We start from the raw sequence: 21,918 nt of genomic DNA on the forward strand, positions 1-21,918 counted from the left end.
TGCTATATGATGCTTTCTCCTCTAATCCTGATAATATCCTTTAAAAATCAGTTTGAACTATTATCATCTTCACTCACATTTGGGAGACTAAGTCATGGGGACATAAAAGGCAAATGAGCTGCAGAGGATTTGGGCACAGGTGTTGTACCAATAAATTCATTTGTAAGTATTTATTAGTTTCTACAACATGCAGAGCACCATTCTAGGCTCTGGAGTTACTGAATAAAAGACAAGCAGGGTCCCTGACTCACAGCAATTACATTCTAGGGAAAGAAACAAATAATGAATGAGCAAACAAATAACATATCCAAATGTGATAAGAACATAAGATGAAGTGATGTGAGAAGGAAAATTGGGGTGGGTGTTCTATTACTAGAAAGTCAAGAATGCCTCTAAGAAGGCAACATTTGACCCAAGACCTAGATATTTAGAAGATAATACTGCAACAATAGTGTTTCAAGCTGAGGAAATAAGAGGTAGATTGCCCTGAGACAGGGATGCATCTATTCTGTACACACAATAGGAAGTAGGATGGTGGGGCTGGACCTTCAGGACTAGGATTAATGAAATGAGATGAGTAATGAGATGACGAAAAATAACGAAGAAGCAGCAGCTCATATAGGATCTCATGTGTCATGGTATGAAGTTTTAATTTTATTCTAAATAAAGGAGGGACCCAATGGAAAGTTTCAAAAAGTAAACTGGCATGATTCAAATTCTATTTTAAATGAAAATTCTGGTTTTCATTTAAATTCTGTCTAGATAGAAAATGTTATATGGGTTCAAGACTAGACAAAAAGAGACCAGTTTGGAGGCTATTAGAGAGGATAAGCTAGAGAACATAGTGTGGATTATGTGGATAGCTAGAGAGATAAAACTACTTTGAACATTTCAACGGATTTTACCTCTGTGGTATAAAATGACTAATAATTAGGGCAGTGCACAGAATATAAGTAAATAATAGATGATTAAGGACAAAATAAATAAGTCCAATTTTACCTCTTTTAAAAAGTGAAATTCAAATGTAAAAAGGCAAGGATTCACCCTCTCTCTGCAGTTGAGGATGATAATTGGCCTCCTTTAACATAGTAACTATTGCTGTCTTTAATGATATTGCTAGTAAGGCAGATGGTTGATATTTCCTGAGCTTTCCCATGTGCTAGACACTACATAAGACAATAGGCAAAAACTTAATGTCTCACAAAAATCCTCTGAGTTAGTTATCACTGGTCTCACCTTACAGTTTAGGAAATTGAAGCTCAGAAAGATAGGCAAGCTTTGAACAGGAGACGCAGCATTTCTTTATTACATGTTTAAGAGCATAAACTATGGCTGGATTTCTAAAATGTAAAAACTGCCACCACCCTTTATTACATGCTCGTAAAATTATTTCACAGGTCCCTAGTTTGAATTCTTTCTTTCTCTTTCTTTCTTCCTCTTTCTTTCTTTCTTTCTTTCCTTTCTTTTTTTTTCTTTTTTTTGTAAAATGACAATGACTCAAAAACCAACCTTGTGGGAGTGAATGAGCTAATACGTGTAATTCAGACATTCCTTGTCTGTTGTAAACCTGTAAAAAATGTTATTGATTATTGTTATTATTATTGCTCAAATCATACAACTAGTAAACAGTGATGTTAACTTCTATTTAGTTTTTCAATTTCAATAATGATATCAACAAATAATAAATATAAAAAAATGAGGTCCTACATATTATATAAAGGGTTACTGTCCAAAATCTATAAAGAACTTTTCAAACTCAACACCAAAAAAACAAATAATCCAGGGAAAAAATGGCCAAAAGACATGAATAGACACTTTTCCAAAGAAGACATCCAGATGGCTAACAGACACGTGAAAAAATGCTCAACGTCACTCATCATCAGGGAAATACAAATCAAAATCACAATGAGATACCATCTCACACAAGTCAGAATGGCTAAAATTAACAACTCAGGCAACAACAGATGTTTTCGAGGATATGGAGAAAGAGGATCTTTTTGCACTGCTGGTGGGAAGGCAAACTGGTGCAGCCACTCTGGAAAACAATATATAGGTTCCTCAAAAAATTAAAAATAGAACTACCCTATGACCCAGAAATTGCACTACTAGGTATTTATCCAAGGGATACAGGTGTGTTGTTTCAAAATGGTATATGCATTCCAATGTTTATAGCAGCGTTATTGATAATAGCCAAAGTCTGGAAAGAGCCCAAATGTCCAATGATGGATGTATGGATAAAGAAGATGTGATATATCTATCTATATCTATATCGATATAGATATCTATGTCATCTATATCTATATAGATATAAAGATATAGATACTCATATCTATATATAAGTTTATCAAAAAGAATGAAATTTTGCCATTTACATCTACATGGATAGAACTAGAGGATATTATACTACGTGAAATAAGTCAGTCAGAGAAAGACAAATATCATATGACTTCACTTATATAAGGAATTTAAGATACAAGACAGATGAACATAGGTAAGGGAAGCAAAAATAATATAAAAAGAAGAAAGGGGAAAAAACATAAGAATACAGAGAACAAACTGAGGGGTGCTGCATGGGCTGTGGGTAGGAGATGGGCCATTTACCATTTCGGGTAAGGGGCATTAAGGAAGCTACTTGTTGGGATAAACACTGGGTGTTTTACATAGGGGATGAATCACTGGAATCTACTTTTGAAATCATTATTGCACTATATGCTAACTAACATGTATGTAAACTAAAATTTAATTAATTACTTAATTAATATAATTAAAAAATAATTGGGGCCCAACCAATCATTTTACAAATAAACAAGCAATTCCTTTATATTTTATTTATTTAGCAATAACTATAATGAAATGAGAGGCCCCAAATTTCTTAAATATTATTTCAACTTTCTTCATGTTCTTTGTTTAGTCAGTTTTAAAGTATATGTCAACCAGTATCTTATAATAGATGTTAAAAAAGAAAAGCCTCAAAATATGCATATATAAAACGATGCATTCCAACAGAAAAAACAGAAGTACAGAAAACAAAATTATAGATAAAGCACAAATATTCTACACATTTTTCTAGAAAAATACCATAATCAAATTTATAGGCAAACATTTTCACACTGTCTGCCCTTATTCCATTTCTACTCACTTGTATGCACAGGCACACACACATCCCACAGTGTGCTGAAAATACCTTTAAAATAAATAACATCTATAAAGTACTGTAGGGGCCAAGGGCAGTTCACCCCAAAATGTGCCACTTTAGCATATTAATTGTTTTAAATAAAAGTTACTGGAGAAACAGCTGGTGTAAGGACTTTCAGATTCTCCTCTGTCCCCCTGAAAACAGGAAATAAATTTCCCATATGAATAACACGTCCTTATATTAAGAAGTAAAAAGATATCAGAGGTGTCTGGGTGGCTCAGTAAGTTAAGGGTCTGACTTCAGCTTAGGTCATGATCCCACAGTTCTTGAGTTCCAACCCTGTGTCAGACTCTGCCTTGACAGCTCACAGCATGGAGCCTACTTCAGGTTCTTGGTCAGAGAGTCTCCCTGACTCTCTGCCCCTCCTCCCTCTCAAAAATAAACATTAAAAAAAAAGAAGAAGTAAAAAGACATCCTGTCACCAGAGATAAGAACTTTAAAACTGAGAAAGCTGTAGAAACAAACCTTGTTATTTTTTTTCTAGTCTACTACTTTAGCCTAAATTCCACTTAGAATTCCTTACTAATTAAAACTCTGGAACATCTCTTTCCTGTATTCTGTCAATTCCTCACAAATTTCTTCTCTGTCTAAAATGTATAAAAATTGCCTGCCTTGGCCATTTCTTTAGGTCTCAATTTCATTAGTGGCCCTCTGTATGCACATAATAAAACTTTGGTTTTTTTCTTCTCATTAACCTGTTTTATGTAAATTTAACTTAGTCCAGATGGAAGACCTCAAAGGGTAAAGTAGGAATTTTTCTTTCTCTACATTACTAAGTAATACACCTTGGTACACAATGGATGTTTATTGGTATTATTACTCATTATTATTATTAGTTCTCTCAATCCAATGACACTGCTGGGTGCAATGATGGAGAATGCAAAAAATCCCAAACGCAAGCCATTTGTCTCTGTAATTGCTTTGTATGGAATGTTGCTCTTCTGACATCAGAAAAGGGGAAATAGATAACTTTTAGAATATAGGCCTTGTGTGAAATATAATTTAGGAAAAGTTATTCATTATTTATTCAAATAAATTCAGTTATATAATTTAACTAAATATAATTTTTTAAATTGGTAAGACAGGAAGCCATCAAAATCCTCGAGGAGAAAGCAGGAAAAAACCTCTTTGATCTTGCCCGCGGCAATTTGTTACTCAACACATCTCTGGAGACAAGGGAACAAAAACAAAAATGAACTACTGGGACCTCATCAAAATAAAAAGCTTCAGCACAGGCACAGGGAAGGAAACAATCAACAAAACTAAAAGGCAACCAACAGAATGGGAGAAGGTATTTGCAAATGACATATCAGATAAAGGGTTAGTATCCAAAATCTACAAAGAACTTCTCAAACTCAACACCCAAAAACAAATAATCCAGTGAAGAAATGGGCAAAAGACATGAATAGACACTTCTCCAAAGAAGACATCCAGATGGCCAACCAATACATGAAAAAATGCTCCACATCACTCATCATCAGGAAAATACAAATCAAAACCACAATTAGATATAACCTTACACCTGTCAGAATGGCTAACATTAACAATTCAGGCAACAACAGATGTTGGCGAGGATGCGGAGAAAGAGGATCTCTTTTGCATTGTTGGTGGGAATGTAAGCTGGTGCAGCCACTCTGGAAAACAGTATGGAGGTTTCTCAAAAAACTAAAACTAGAACTACCCTATGACTCAGTAATTCCACTACTAGGCATTTATCCATGGGATACAGGTGTGCTGTTTTGAAGGGACACATGCACCCCCATGTTTATAGCAGCACTATCAACAATAGCCAAAGTATGGAAAGAGCCCAAATGTCCATCAAGGGATGAATGGATAAAGAAAATGTGGTATATATACATACAGTGGAGTATTACTCAGCAATCAAAAGAATGAAATCTTGCCATTTGCAACTACGTGGATGGAACTGGAGGGTATTATGCTAAGTGAAATTAGTCAGTCAGAGAAAGACAAAAATCATATGACTTCACTCATATAAGGACTTTAAGAGACAAAACAGATGGACATAAGGGAAGGGAAACAAAAATAATATAAAAACAGGGAGGGGGACAAAACAAAAGAGACTCATAAATATGGAGAACAAACTGAGGGTTGTTGGAGGGGTTGTGGGAGGGGGAATGGGCTAAATGGGTAAGGGGCATTAAGGAATCTACTGAAATCATTGCTTCACTATATACTAACTAATTTGGATGTAAATTTTTAAAAATAAACGATAAAGTTAAATCAAAATCAAAATCAAAATAATAAAAAAAAACCAATACTAATCCTAAAAGCATGCTATTTCTCCCTCCTAAAATAATTCCAAGGCCTCCTGTTCAGAAGTAATTCCTTGATGCCATTGTCAATTTCTCACTCTTTATTTTGGTGTATAGAAATGCAAATTTATTTCTGTTTTGTTTTGTATTTAAAAATTTATTTAAGCTCTCTAAATAATTCAAATAGCTTTGCTATAGATTATTTTGGAATTTCTATGCATACAATTAGATATTTTACCAAAAATAAAAGTTTTGTTTTTACTTCTCAATTTTCTTGTCTTTCTGTGCTGGTAAGGAATGCTATAGCAGAACTCTTATCTATTTTTCACTCTCAAAGGGAATAATGCTTCTAATATTTTGCTATTCTAAGTTTGTCTATCTAACCATCTATTGATGTATCATCATCTATTTAAAGATACCTTTAGAGGTCTAAGAAGTTTCTTTTATCCCCCCATAGGCACTAAGATTTTTTTAAAAACATAAACAAATGTATTTGATCAAATGTTTTTCTATTCTTTTTTTTAATTTTTCTTTAACATTTATTAATTTTTTGAGAGACAGAGAGAGACAAAGCATGAGTGGGGGAGGGGCAGAAAGAGAGGGAGACACAGAATCCAAAGCAAGCTCCAGGCTCTGAACTGACAGCACAGAGCCTGACAGGGGGCTCAAAGTCACAAACCATGAGATCATGACCTGAGCTGAAGTTCGAAGCTTAACCCACTGAGCCACCCGAGCGCCCCAAATGTTTTTCTGTTCTATTGAGATAACTTAATCATTTTTCCTGTTTAATCATTAATGTGGTAAATTATATTACCATGTTTGGTTTTCCCATGTTAAACCAACTTGGTTTGCTATGTGAAGATCAACTTGGTTACACAGTATCTTTTTTTTAAAATTCTGCTGTTTTCTATTTGCAAATGTTTTGTTTAGAACTTTTATATCTATACTCATGAGAGTGCTTGGTTTGTATTCTTACTTCACAAAATCCCCTTGTTAGATTTAGTTAGTAAGATTATTTTGTCTCTTTTCTACACTATGAAATAGTTGTGTAAGATTGGAATCATTTATTCTTGGGTAGAACTTTCCAGTAAAAACATCTAGGACTGTACATTGAGTGTGTGTATGTAAATGTTTTTAACTATTCATATAATAGTAGACTATTTGTATTTTCCAATTCTTTCAGTTAGTTTAAGTTAGTTTTATTTATTCATTTTATGTAAGCATTCAACTTTGTTGACATTCAATTATTCCTCACATTGTTTTATTACCTTTTCAATTCGTCTGCAGAATCTGTGCTTATGTTTCCATTTTTTCCTCTTATTTTTTTATATCTGCTTTCATGTTCTAGATCACTAGAGATGTAGGACTCTTTTTGTAGTCTTTTAAAGGACCAATATTTGGATTTGTCCATTTCCAATTGTGCTTGATATTTGTTTGTAATTTAATTACTTTTTGCTTTTATTATTACCATCTTTACTCTCTGTTAAGTTTAGTTTCATGTTCCCTTCCTAACTTCTTAAGATAGATGCTTAGGTCTTTAATTTCAAGTTTCACTTTCCTTTTTTTTTTTTTTTTTTTAAGTTCATTTATTTTGAGAGAGAGAGACAGTGCATGTGCAGGGGAGAGATAGAGAGAGGAGAGAGGGAATCCCAAACAGGCTCTTTACATTCTCAGCATGGAGCCTGAAGATGTAGGGCTCAATCCCATGAGATCATAACCTGAGCCGAAATCAAGAGTCGGTTGCTTAACTGACTGAGTCACCCAGGGACACCTCTACTTTGCTAATGTAAGTACTTAGAGCCGTAAATTTTCCTTTAAGTTCTGGAATACAAGGGAGATATGTTAAATTATTCTATGATATTGGATTCACATATTTTTTCTTCTAAAACTATTAATTTTTATTTTGTATATTTTGAGGAAATATTATATGTACAGATCAAAATTTTTATGTTTGATTACCTTAAGTTTGTATTATATAGTGACCATCTTTATGCTTCTTTTATGGTCTATTTTTCTAGGTGCTCAATATCAGGGAAATACAAATCAAAACCACAATGATATACCACCTCATACCTGTCAGACTGGCTAAAATTAACAGCACAAGAAACAACAGGTATTGGAAAAATATATATATATATACCTGTATATATATATATATATATATATATATATATATATATAGTTTATTTATTTATTCTGAGAGAGAGAGAGAGAGAGAGAGCACGTGTATGAGTAGGAAACAGATGGAGAGAGAGGGAGAGAGAGAATCCCAAGCTGACACTGCAGACCCTGATAAGAGACTCAATATCACAAACCATGAGATCATGACCTGAGCTGAAATCAAGAGTCAGACACTTAACCAACTGAGCCGCCTAGGCACCCCATAGTTCTGAAACTGATACTGTTAAGCACGTTTTTTGTTGTGCTTGTACTTAAATGATAAATCTTTAGCTTCCAACTTTCCTATTTTCTTATGCTTTAAACATATCTCTTATAAGCAGTTGATTGCTAGATTTTTATTTTAGTTCAATATTTATACTAATATCTTAATGATTAGGATATCTTTACTAAATTATTTCATGGTTTCTGCTTATCCCTCACTTTCTGTATATATATATGTATAATACATATGTATATATATCATATTATTGTTTTCATATCTTTGTCTTTTTTCCCCTGAAGCTTTGAGGTTAAAAGTATTATTGTTTTATGTGACAACTTTTGTTTACTTTTACCTACATATTGATACCTTCATTACTTTTCATTCTTTGTTGTACCTCAACCACTGGGTTCGCTTCCTGTTTGGGACTACCTTAACTAAAGCCTTACATTGGACTTTTCAGGCCACCTAGGTAGTATAAATTAGGGTTACTGGCCCTTAATTACAACACCTAAGTGGAAGACTTGCCCTTTCCTTTCAGAACTAAGACACAAAATCGATCATTTTTTTAATGGTTTTCTCAGTGGATTGATTTATATAAAGTTCAGTTTTATGCTGCAGTGGTACCAATTTGTGGGCCTAGTCTTACCAGGAGTTTGCCCTAAGCTTTGTATTTTTCCTTCTCAGCCCACCACCAACTTGTGAAAACCAATGCTCAATGTCAGCAAATGCCTTGGAAGTGAAAATCAGATTCCACGCATGGCTTCATCACTAAAATAAGCTCAGATCTTGGCTTTAACATTTCTTCCTAACTTTCTTGCTAGCTCATTGATAAAATCAAGAAATTTAAATCATATTTATTTATATATTTTATATTTCAGTCATCATTTAATTTAAGAAGATTGGTTTAGTTTTCTGTTACATAAAACTTATATATAGATTTTAAAATTATGTAATAAAAGTAGGATGTCTAAGAATAGATGTAATTGAGTCTTTCAAAGACTACTTTTTGGCTACTAAATTAAGTATAAATGCAAACTGTGTTTCTAATTCTCAATAATTTGTCCTCAGCTATTCAACCTTTCCAGCTTATTTCCATTTCTATAAAATGTGTACCATGGCCATATAATAGTACTTAACTTTTCACAAAAGTGTCCTGGATTCATGACTGCTTTTGCAAATTCCGAATGGTCTTTCTAAAATACAATCCACCTCTACATGTCAAAATCCTAATCAAGGACTGACCATTTCAATGTTTATTATTTTTACTTTTGACAGAGAGAAGGAGACAGAGCATGAGCGGGGGAGGGGCAGAGAGAGAGGGGGACACAGAATCTGAAGCAGGCTCTAGGCTCTGAGCTGTCAGCACAGAGCCCAAAACAGGACTCAGACTCACAGACCATGAGATCATGACCTGAGCCGAAGTCGGAAGCTCAACCTACTGAGCCACCCAGGCACCCCAAGGACTAACCATTTCAAATGACAGTTGATCCCAGTTTTCTCTCACCTTCCATCAAGATTTTAGGTTCTCTTTTCTTAACTATTGAAGTTTATTTATTTATTTAGTTAGTTAGTTATTATTTTTTTTATAGTGGAATAGACCAAGAATTGGTTTTGAATCCAAAGAGAATTCGGCTCTCTTTCTGATTTTCTAATTTCTTTGTGACTCATTTACTTTATTTAAAACAGAAATGTTTACATCTTCCTTACAATATTACCTTATTGTGAGGATTGAAATAAAGTAATGCAGACATAAAAGAGCCAGTTCTCAATAAAGGGTAGTTATTTTATTGTTTTTTTACCTAATAATAATAGGTACCTAAATAATACTTACATAATGTATATTAAGTATCCTGTGTTAATAAATCTATGCATTATTACCATAAATATCTTGTGTTATAGTTATCTATGCATTAGTTTTATTGCCTATTAGGCATATGCCTCCTTTGAGAATGGGAGTATCTGTTACTTATCTTGGTATGACTGGCATAATGCCTTACATTTAATATTTAATAATTTTTGTTTTCACTAAATGAATTTAATAGAAAAGTACTAGATATTATAGTATCAGGAAAGGAGAAGTGGAGCTACCATTTACAATTAGAAAAAGAGAGAAACAAAAATAAATTGGTACCCTGAAACCTCCTGATACAACTAAAAACATAGAACTCATCCTATATTTTTATATCTACCTGTCATCTATCATCTATCTATCTATCTATCAATCATCTATCTATCATCTATCTATCATCTATATATTCATAAATAATTCTGTTACCCAAACAAAATAAGCATGCTAATGATAAAATTTGTTTAGGTTATTTTTTTTTAATTTTAGAAGTTTATTTATTTATTTTGAAGGGGAGAGAGAGAGTGTCAGGGGGGAGAGAGGAGGGAGGGAGAGAGACAGAGAGAGAGAGAGAGAGAGAGAATCCCACACAGGCTCTACACTGTCAGTGCAGAGCCCCATGCAGGGCTATATCTCAAGAACCATGAGGTCATGACCTGAGCCTAAATCAAGAGTTGGATACTTAACTGACTGAGCCACCCAGCAGCTCTGAGATTATTTTTTATGAAAATGATCTGCAGGTTGTTTTTCACTGTCATCAAGGTTATTAGGTCTATGCCTTAATTTTGTAACCAGCCCTCTAATTCCCATCATTAATCAACCATAGTTAAATTAGATTGTGATTTATGCAAAAACTGAAAAGAAGTGACTATGTAACTCTCAAAGGAAGCTAAAAATCTCCATTATGAAATACTTTTTTCTAAACATTCTCAGAATCTTCTCTCTTCACTATTTTATATTCAATGAAGAGTCACTTGGGGAGATAATAGGATCAGCCACCAACTTGTACATAGATGCTTGAATTCCCATGCATTTTAGATGTTGTTTGTATTAAGGACAAATTAAGCTGGAAGTTGTAGTCTGGGGGGCTTTTGGATAAGAAAAGTCTTTAAACAATTAATGGATTGTTCAAGTTGTGCCTATGTGGAAAGCATAACCAGGCACCTTGTGCAGCAATTTATAGTAACTGGGGTAAATGAACCATAGTCAGAAGTAAAATTTATGAACTGTTTGTTAAATTGGTAATTAGCTAGAGATGCAATGCTACAAACTGGAGGTGTTCATAGCACAACAGAGCCAGGATTATCTTGTAGTTTACAGTCTAAATTAACTGACTTCTTTAGTGTTATCTCCCTTGTGAGTTATGGTCTGTCTTGTTACGTATAACATTCTTTTTTTTTTTTTCAAGTGGAAACAAGAAAAACTGGTGGTAAGATCAGGAAAAAAAGATGAAGGCTTTTGAAAAGAAATCTTTATAGATTTTCTGGAATCTTAAACTTGGGATATATGAGCAACAAATAATTAAAGACATTTTACATGCACATCTTCTGTGTTCGAATGGATATCGTCAATTTGAAGATTTGAGATCAAATGTTATATTATCTAAACATACTGTTAAGAGTAGAATGTTTGAAAATGTGAGAATCCCTTTGTTTTTCCACTTGCATTCTACTATTTGGCATGGTGTGAGCACATTGTTACTCAGTAAGTTTGAATTATTTGTGCTTATTCATTGTCTAATGTAGATCAAGTTTAGAAACACTTGAATACGTCTCAAAACAATGGAGATCTACAAGGGGAAAAGTATAAAAGCACAGCCAAGAAACATCCTATAACGCAATCTTTAGAATTATTTTGTCAATAGCATCTGATCAATTGATTAATGTGTAATTGATAAAAAGGACAATAAATATTTCTTATAATTAGATGGCCAATCAACATCAATGTAGTCTAACTTACCACAGAGTAAGAAAGAGAAAAGTAAAAGTAAGATGAAATTTTGGCCACTGTGTCTTAGTTTTTCAGTTTGCATCTTTTATTGGAAGTAAAATTAGATTTAAATTAAGTTCTTTATTTGGAAGGTTTTCTGGCCTTTTGTGAGGGATGTGTGTGTATGTATGTGTGCACTCACGTGTGTGTGTGTGTGTGTGTGTGTGTGTGTGTGTGAAAATAGCTGATAAAGTTGATCATACAGCTTTTTAGTACAAACTGGGGAGCTAAATCTTTACCACATAAAAGGAAGTCTATCACTATTCTTCATGTAGATTGAAATGCAGCATCACTGCTAAACAATTTGATTGCTATAATCATCATAGAATCATTGACTAGCAGCAAGCTTGGCTTTAAAGCTCAGCTTTGTGATGGGCGACTTTAAACAAGTCACAATCTCTTTGAGTTTATAACTGAAAACTTATATGTCAAAGATGGCAATATCTAAATAACAGGGTTGTGAACTGGCACATATTGAAACTAAATTAAAAGTTAGAAGTTGACATATCATTTATCTAACTTCCCACTAACTCAGCTTCTTAGCAATTATATCAGTTTGAGCATTTTCAATAATGAGAAAGTATAAGACAGTCTTTTCCTTTGAGTTAGGATTTCAAATGTCATCGAGATTGACCAACAAGCTATAAGGAAAGGAGGAGAGAGAGAGAAAGGGATGTTTGAGTACAGGTTATCAGGTGAGAAAATGAAGAACCTGTTTGAGGGAATTGTGAGCATCCATGCAGTTTGAGGTTAGAATACTTAGGGTTTTTTGGGAGGAGGGCAGAAATGAGTAGAGACAGACACATGGAGAGAGAAAGACAGCTGAACAGTTAATAAGGCAGGTATAGACTCTGAACTCCATGTTGGTAGTACCCTGTGTGTTTCATTCATAACTCTGTTCCTGGCACCAAGCACTGACATATATAGGCACTTAAAATATTAGATAGAACCATATGAAATTTTTGTTATTCACTCATTTCTAACAGACAAAAAATGGCAATTTCATATAGTTCAACCTTATATTTGTCAGATGGATTAGTGAATAAATGTGGAAATAAAATGGAGAATTTCAAATATACTCATGAATTATGGTTGTATTCAATAGAAGATTCAGATCAGTAGCTTCAGCAAGAGGATGACACACTCAAAGCTGTGCTTTGGTAAGATTCCTTGGGCTATAGGGTAAAGCATGGTTTATATAGGGAGAGAAAATGGACACAAATGAAAAGTATAATTTAGGACGTTTGCTACTTGAGACATGTTAAGGGCCTAAACTTGGGCATTGTCAAAAAGAAAAGGAAAGAAAGGGAAACCCAGGGTACAATGGTTAACCATATGCTTCATTTCATTTGAAAATCTAATTCTCTACTGAGTGAAGGTATGTTCAATTGGCCTGTTGATTGAAATGATGGTAGAATAAGAGAGGGGCCTATTCTTATAGAATTACAAGTGAATCTCTAGGGTAAATTACATAAATTCTTCTATAATACACCTCTAAAAGATTAGGCCAAGAAGCTTGAATTGTTTTCAATACCCAGTAGTTTTTCTCTCTGAAGATGGAAAAAAAATGTAGCAGGAGGATTAGTGTTTTTTATCTTTTCATATGTTCTGATCAAATCTAAACTATTTGAATTATGTGATTAGAAATATATTATCTTAAGAAAGTTCCTCCTACAACACTACAAATTTGTGGTGTTTACCTTAACTTTACTTACTGATTATAAGGACAGTGCATAAAAATTATATATAATTTCTTTGTGTATACAATTCTATATGAATAATTATAGACAATAATTACATATAACTTGTAAAATACAGAAAAGCACAAAATTAGAATTATACATAATCCATCTCTTAGAGATAACTTGTGAATAGTGTATACTATATTGATAGTCTCTGTGTTTTATACTTTTGTGTTCCCATGTTTACAGGCTTAGTTTTATCTGTTGGAAATGTTCTTAGTTTTCCTTGTCTCCCTTTGGTATTTCTGCAAGTGTCCCAGAGTCTTTTCCTCAGACATCAATCTTGACACCAGTCAGTTGAACAAACCCATGTCAAATTGTTCTGAGGTTAGTAAGGCTCTATGCAACTCATTCAGACTGAGGCAAAATATTGCTTCCCACCTCTCACATCTTATGTAGAGGTAATGTGCCTCCTGGAAAATTTGAAACAGTGCATAGCCCCTCTGGCCAGAAGTAGTACATAGAATTATATGATTGCCAGTATCCATGGATTTCAATATTCTTCATTTATATTCAATATTTTTTCATTTATATCACTAATTATTGACATCATTGCTTATTTATGAATCACTTAAATCCTAGCATTTATGTCTTCTCTCATCCTATTTATTTATGAATCACTTAAATCCTAGCATTTATGTCTTCTCTCATCCTATTGCTGGATTCATAATCTCCAAATTTATTTTGAATTATTGTGGATAGAATAGGGATAGTAATAGTTTGCCACCTTAAAGAGTGGCTTCTATGTAATAGAGGTTTTCAAGTCAAACATTGTAGTGAGGCTCAGTTACTGAATTTGGTAGATATGGAAATAAAGCAGAGGTTAGTGAAAGACTCCCTCTACCAGCTCTTACATTGATTTTGTTGAGTTTCAGAGGTCCAGGCTTGAGCAAGCTATTGATCATTTCTTAATTGGGTCCATTTTATTTGAAAGGGTGATTCTTCTTAGGAGCCAAGAATTTGTTGATCTATATTCATAATTTCCAATGCTGCTATGACTGCATTTTTCCTCTTTTGTGTTTCTACTGGCATTTTAAAAGGAAGGTGGTGAAAGTAAATTAGGCAGAGCCTTCTGCCATTAGTTTTCATGGAAACCAGGAAGTCAGCTTCCTAACCTCATCACAATGAATGTGAGGCCATTTTCTTCTCATCCCCTTAAACTTGGTGGAACTTTGGAATAGCGAGTAAGAATCCCCAAGTGATAACATATCGTATATTGTAAGCTGTTCATAGGTATTAAATCTTATGAAGACAGTTATCAACCTTCTCTTCCTTTAGACAAATAATGTCATTTTGATCATTTTATTCCTTTGAAGCATAGATTTTAATCTACAAAGGAAGTGAACTGATATACTCTTGGTATATGAAAGCTCATTTTCTCTCATTATATAATTTCTTAGACACTGAAAAAAAAACAAGATACCTAGGGTCTACATTGTTTTATGTTCTTAATATGTAAAAGACATTGTCACAGAGGAAACAACAAAACAGCTTGTTCATTAGCAAACACAGCATGTAGGTGGAAACAAAGGGACAAAAACAAGACTCTAATTATCCCCATGAATTCTTCTTCTTCCTTTGAAAAAGAAGACCCTATTTTCCCCTCAGTAACAATGTCCTTTAGGGCCTGCACTACAAACATATTTTTCCATATGTCTATGAGTCAATATGTAAGCCTGATAATTTTTGCCTAATAAACACAACATGAATTCCCACTAGAAGCCAACTAATGGGTACTTCAAGTGCAATTTTCTGTGTGTGTTAAATGAATAAGTTGAAAACTGCATTGTTCTGAAGCTCCTTTGGTGAGCAGGGGAATATTACAAGGGATTTTGGACAGTACCATAAAAGAGAAATTACACTATAATCCTGTCCCTTCATAGGATAAGTTTTATTTTTTTGGATGCAGGATTTCTTTAGCACCCATTTGGATTATAGTCCATATTTCTAACACTGGTATCCCCTCTGCCTAGAAATGAAAATTTGTACTTTAACCATTTTAATATTTCAATAATTGTAAATAATTTTTAAACATGAATGGCACATTCCATGGGGTTCAATAATAATTTATATATGTGCACATGGAAAGGAAACAAAACAGAACAATAAAAACAACAACAAAAACTGTGTCTTAACCAAAAACTAAGTATTTTTCATTTTAGCCAAGATTGTCTTTGCCCACAAAAAGTACAGGAAATTGAACATGTAATAATGAAGGCTTAATATTTGTGCACTGCTGGAGTGCTTCTGGGTGATTATATTTTAACAAAAGTTAATGGCTAAGTAATGGAAATAATGAGCTGAAGTGAAAATCCAATATAAGTTTGATGAGCAGAACATTTTGAATGAAAATATACTAGAGGAGAAAATCTCCATGGAACATTTCACGTCTTAGTACTCCTGGAGCTTATTAGTTTAGTATGAAAATGGACATGACTGATTAAGAAATCTAAATGAATGTGTGCTAGTGATCTTTAAAAGTGATGGGGCAAATGTGAAGTTTCCTTAAAAGAAAAAAAAAAAGAGAAAGTAAAAAATCCTTTAAAAGCCTTTTCTGTTTCCATTAACTCTCCACATACATTCATCTGTTTGCACATGGCCTATAATACTGATTACAGAAGTAAATGTTCAGTCTGCTATCAGAAACTATCCAAGAGATACTGAACTAGGAGTAGGTAAGGTTGATGAGAATGGTCATGCCATAAATGATGAGAAGTGAAGATTTCAGGCTCTGATGGACAAAGAATATCACTTTAGAGGCACAGATTTAATGAACAGCATATTTATCACATGGAGCCTCCTTTAATCCGAGATAATAACTTAAATCTCTAGAATTCATTCTAGAATTACTGGAGAAAGAAAAAGGGAGTGGTAAAACTTTCCAGAACTATTAGTAACAAAAATATATGTCAGTATTCAAAGGTTCAAAGGCTCAGCTGATTCCACCATCATCACCACCACCACTAACCATCAGCAGTAACAGCATCATCATCACAAATAACATTCATTGAGCGTTTATTAAATGCTATACACCAGCCAGTGTATTTTACAAAATTTCATTCAATTCTCACAATCCAATGTGGTTAGTGTTTTGAATTCTAGTTTTATAAGCAAAAAATAAATAAATAAATTAATTAAGCAACTTGTTGAAAGCTCATAGTTTTCATGATAAGCCAGGAAATGAAGTCTTGATTTATACACTGGATTATATACTATTACTCACAATGTTGAAGTGTTTCATAACTTCATAACTTCATGACTGCTATAGCAGTCATCATCATTGTCAATAATAATGTGACTTACTATTTAAGCATCAATTCATACTGAACATTCTGTGATATAAACAAGAAATAACTACAAACCACTCACAAATTCTAATATAACTTATTTTAAAATATACTTTAGGTGCATAATTTAGGACCAAATGAATGAAATATTTTGAAATATATTTTGATAACAACTTGTTAATCAAAATTCTTCTAAAAGTCATATTATGCTCTAGTTATTACCTACTGGACTGTAAATTTTAGGATAATGATTTATATACTTCCTTAGCAGAACAGATAAATACAAGAAAAGAAAAAAAAAGACAAAGAAGATCCCCTTCCAAAACAAACCAAACAAAATCTGAAAGATTCAATCAAAATTTTACAGAAAAAGAAAAGTCAGTATGTAATTTGACATTCTGTTGATAAAACAAATGATTAACTGTTAACTTCAGTTGTTACAACATTGCATTTACAATTTAGAATTAAATTGCTATTGACCCAAGCTTTCAATTATTTTTTTTTGAGGTTCTGACTAGTTTTCAGATAATTAAATGATATTTTTCTGCAATTAACATCTTTCATTACATTTTTATGCTATTGCTATGGACATAATTTTATGCATTTTATGCATTTAAAATGTTTTATTTTTCATATTTACATGTTTCTTTTATAATATATATTATTTTAACTCCTTTCTTCCAATATAATACTAATCTCTATATGTCCATATAGGAAATTGCCATTTGCTGTTTCAATCTTTAATTTGAAGTGATCCAAAATAACTGTGAAAATTGTGAATGAAGGACAAGACTAATTCATTTAACATTTCTTATTAGAAGAATAACCTACAGTTATTGGGGGTTGAGTGGTTGGGGAACCTATTTGATGTAGATCACACGAATGGTGAATATACTTGTATTCCAAGGAAATAAAACATGATTTGAATTTGTAACCCTAATGTGAAATATGCAAGACACAAAGATATCAAACCCTTAACAGTTTTCTAACACCTCCACTTAAATTTTTATTTACAACTCTTATCAGTTGGTGTGCTTTATAACAGAGAAGTGACCTAAAATTTCTATAAGAAAATAAGGTGTCATATGAAACTGAAATTCTATTTAAGAATGTATAATATATACATTGGAAATTTTAATTTTCAAGTTTCTATTCATATGTTTGGCATGCAATTTTTTCAAATATCTACATATGTCTTCTTACATTACTTTATGGAATTCTTTCTATTATTATTTAAGTCTTAGCCTTTTATTTTAATACTTGATGCTTAATATTTTTAAATTTCTATTTAGATTGTATTTTTAATGAAACCTGGAACTACAAAATAAGGTAACATACTGTACATTAGTAAAGACAATATTTTGCAAGTGTGCCTGTCAATTTTAAGTGTAAAAATGCCTCTGTAGTCATTAAATTAAATCAGTTTATAAACGTAAACATCTAGATCAGAGTTTACAAACATAAACATACAGATCAGAGTAGCAAAAGGCTGATTAAATGTAGCCCAGTCTTGCTTTTACTTGAATAAATAAAAACACAAATATTTCACATTTTAGCCTCCTTCCTGAATAGCACTTTGACCAGAGTATTTGACATCTGGAAAACTGAGTGATCTGAGTTTGAAGCCAGTGTATATGTCTCACTAACCTGAAGGGATAGCAGTGAGGAGAAAAGGAATCAAGAAAACTGGAAAATTCACAAACTGTTTTTCAACTTCTGGAAAAAAAAAAGTTTAGTATGTTTATATTTGTTGTAACAGAAAATTCATTAATCCTGTTCCTTTCTCAATACATTTGCTTTAACAAATGAGATGTTATCTAATTTTTTAAACTCATCAGTGATGTCTATGTATATTTTCTGAGGAAAATTCTCTGGTGGTGAACTGAAATAAATAGGATAAGACTCGCATGCCACCCATGAACAACACAAATAATGCATTTCAAATGTAGTGGTTTGTACCAATATGGCAAATACATTTTGATGATATAAAAATCTTTGATGCATTAAAAAACATGATAAACTTTTTGATCTAATTCTACAAAAATATTTTCTTCTGCTTTAATAAGGGTTGTGCCAGGTTTTGTTTTTGTTTGTTTAAATTTCTATGAGCAACAATACAAAAAATTCAATTCAATCATATGCATTTTAACCATATATACACATATTTATGATTTTGTACCTCCCACCCTGCCTGAATAACAAAGATAAATTCTCTTTCAAAACAAGACGATCAGTATAACCCATTTTAATTATAGATGATCACCCTTTTCAGGCATCATATATCATCCTTGGGCCTGAACTGAACCAATTAGTCTGTAAGTTACTTCATCTGAGACAGGCAATTTAAATCAGTGATTCTCCGATTAGAAGGGGAAAGAAAAATTTCTATAGTAAATTTTCAAATATTTCAAAATATTCCAAAATTACCTAAAGAATTATTCAAATGGACCCCTAATACTGACATCAATTAATTTTTCTATATGATTACTTAGATCCAGGCAGATATAAAACAAAGCATGATCTGCTTATCCTTATTGATAAAATGATAAATAACACTTTAAAACAACCTATGCAACCTCATTTCAACATATTAGAGGATATTATTTTCTCAAAGCTGAATCATCATTTACAACACAAATATGGTAATAATTAATAGAGCATGGGCTTTTGAACTTTGCAACACAGTCCTATGATGGTTTGATTCTCTCATCATTTTTTTTCCCATTTGTACTACTGTGATGTCCTTTGGTTTTGCTTACCAAAACCAAATCTGTACACATTAAATATTCCTCTGAACATTTCTCATTTGTCTATGGCAACTGAAGTAATTCTATATTATTTTGCCTCAACGAGATTGAAAAAAGAAGTACAAATCTAGACACAAATCTTGCCTGAAAATACTCTGCCATAAAGTGATTACCCAAAAGATTCATGTTTATATCATTTAAATATTAACATTAAAGTAAATTATTATAGATAACTTGTGAGTCTCCAAATCTGCAGACCCTAAATGAAAGCAAAAATAACTAGTTTAATCAAAGTGTGTGATTTCTTCATAACCTGGTGAAATTCCCATCACTACTGAAACACCATGGAGGCAAAGAAATCTGATCATATTGAAGTAGAAATCTGAATTCTTTTTAATCGCTATATAGACAAACCATATTTTAATCTGTTCATGAAATATAGTTCATTATAACTGCAAAAACTCTTTCTTGTATACTCTGTCTGTATCACCTGAAACTTCAAAAAAATGTTTGATGTTAAGAGTTTGAATTATGAAATAGACTTCTAACCTTTTATTCTCTCTAACTGCTTTGTCTCCCTTCTTCCAAGAAATGGTTGGTTTTGGAGAGCCTTGGGGTTTGCACTCTATGATGACTTCTTGGTCTTTGGTAATAATTATTGTTTTCTTCATTTGATTCAGTGCAAAAGTAGGAGCTGAAGCTATGAAAAAGAAAATGTTAATTCTACCAGAAGTAATGATAATAAATCAAAATTCTTCAACTTTTCTGTGATACATTTCTTTTCTTTCTTTTCTTTTTTTTTACTATTTAATTTATTATTTTTTTATTTTTAAAAATTTACATCCAAATTAGTTAGCATATAGTGAAACAATGATTTTAGGAGTAGATTCCTTAATGCCCCTTACCCATTTAGCCCATCCCCCCTCCCACAACCCTTCCAGACACCCTCAGTTTGTTCTCCATATTTATGAGTCACTTCTGTTTTGTCCCCCTCCCTGTTTTTATATTTTTTTTATTTCTCTTCCCTTATGTTCATCTGTTTTGTCTCTTTAAGTCCTCATATGAGTGAAGTCATATGATTTTTGTCTTTCTCTGACTGACTAATTTCAGTTAGCATAATGCCTTCCAGTTCCATCGACGTAGTTGCAAATGGCAAGATTTCATTCTTTTTGATTGCCAAGTAATACTCCATTGTGTATATATATATACCACATCTTCTTTATCCATTCATGGGATACATTTCTAATAAAACCACAGGTTATCTACACATGCAAAAGGCACTAACTCAAAATTTAAACATATAATTATTAGCAGATAATGGTTTCATATTATGTGGGGTCCACAGACAGACTGTTTCAAAAAATGACATGCTTTAATTATGATTATCAATTTTAATTTTGAAACACTAATATGAGCACCTTGAACAAAAGGTGAAGGTGCTGGCAAGAAAGTCTATTTGGGGCTTCCTTTGGAAAAATAGAGGTTACATGTAGAGAAGGTAATCTTGTGTCATCCACTTCCTATCTTGGAGTTTTACTGCATATTTTACTTTAACATTATACAAAATTAACTGTAGTTGTTTTAAAATACATTTAAAAATTGAATTATTTAAATTTCAATTAAAAATTTCACTTCATTGGTAGCAATTATTCAATTAGGTCTGATACTTCATTAATATTAATATTGCTTTCACTCGATTTTTGTGAAGATACTTTTGATTAGTTCCCCAAGTAATTCTGGTGGGCAGCTGTGGGTTGAGGACCCTGGACTAAAAGAACACATGACATAGAGACCAACACACACACACACACACACACACACACACACACACAAACTTTTGAATCTAAAAGAGAACCTGGGAGATATGTCTAAAAGTCTACTGTATCTGAGGGATTTATTTTAACCAATTTGACATAATTATTTTATGTCCATTATACAGCAGTATAATGCATGGCACAAAAACATTAAAAGATATGTATATAACAAAAAAGATATGTGCTTGTAATTGAGAGGAGATAAGAATTGATAGAGAAAAGGAGGAAGGAGTTAAGACAGTGGAGAAATAGGAGGACCGGGATTTTCCTCATCTCTCAAACACAGCTGTATTGAGCTCATATAACTTGGAACACCCAGGAAATTGATACGCAGAGTCGCAGAAAGACTTCCACAGTTGGACGGAGACAGCTTGGAAGGATCGAGGTGTGGGTATGTGAATTGGGGGAGATAAAACAGCATAGTCATGGAGGGGATGAAACCCTTTCTGTGGAGAGACAGAGGGAAGGTTGTGAAAGTGCAGCATTGAGGTAGCACAAGAGGAAAACCCCTCTGGACCACAGACTGGGGAAGGAGAAATATGGAGAATGTCATTTTTGTTGTTGTTGTTGTTGTTTGGGTTTTTTTCAAACAGCTCTTCGAACTGAAACTTGGAGCTTTCAAAAGTGCGCAGCTTTCTCCA

General features: G+C 32.9%; 1 protein-coding gene across 1 annotated transcript in view; it reads right to left on the bottom strand.

Annotated features, from left to right (window-relative positions):
- CNTN5 (contactin 5) overlaps positions 1-21,918 on the bottom strand; it is a 1,382,461-nt gene that overhangs the window by 268,343 nt on the left and 1,092,200 nt on the right. The window contains exon 13 of the mRNA XM_043579878.1: positions 20,013-20,163. Within this exon, the coding sequence (XP_043435813.1) occupies positions 20,013-20,163 (151 nt within the window). The remainder of the gene's footprint in view (positions 1-20,012; positions 20,164-21,918) is intronic.

This window comes from Prionailurus bengalensis, chromosome D1, assembly GCF_016509475.1.
Source record: "Prionailurus bengalensis isolate Pbe53 chromosome D1, Fcat_Pben_1.1_paternal_pri, whole genome shotgun sequence".
Lineage (NCBI taxonomy): Eukaryota > Metazoa > Chordata > Mammalia > Carnivora > Felidae > Prionailurus > Prionailurus bengalensis.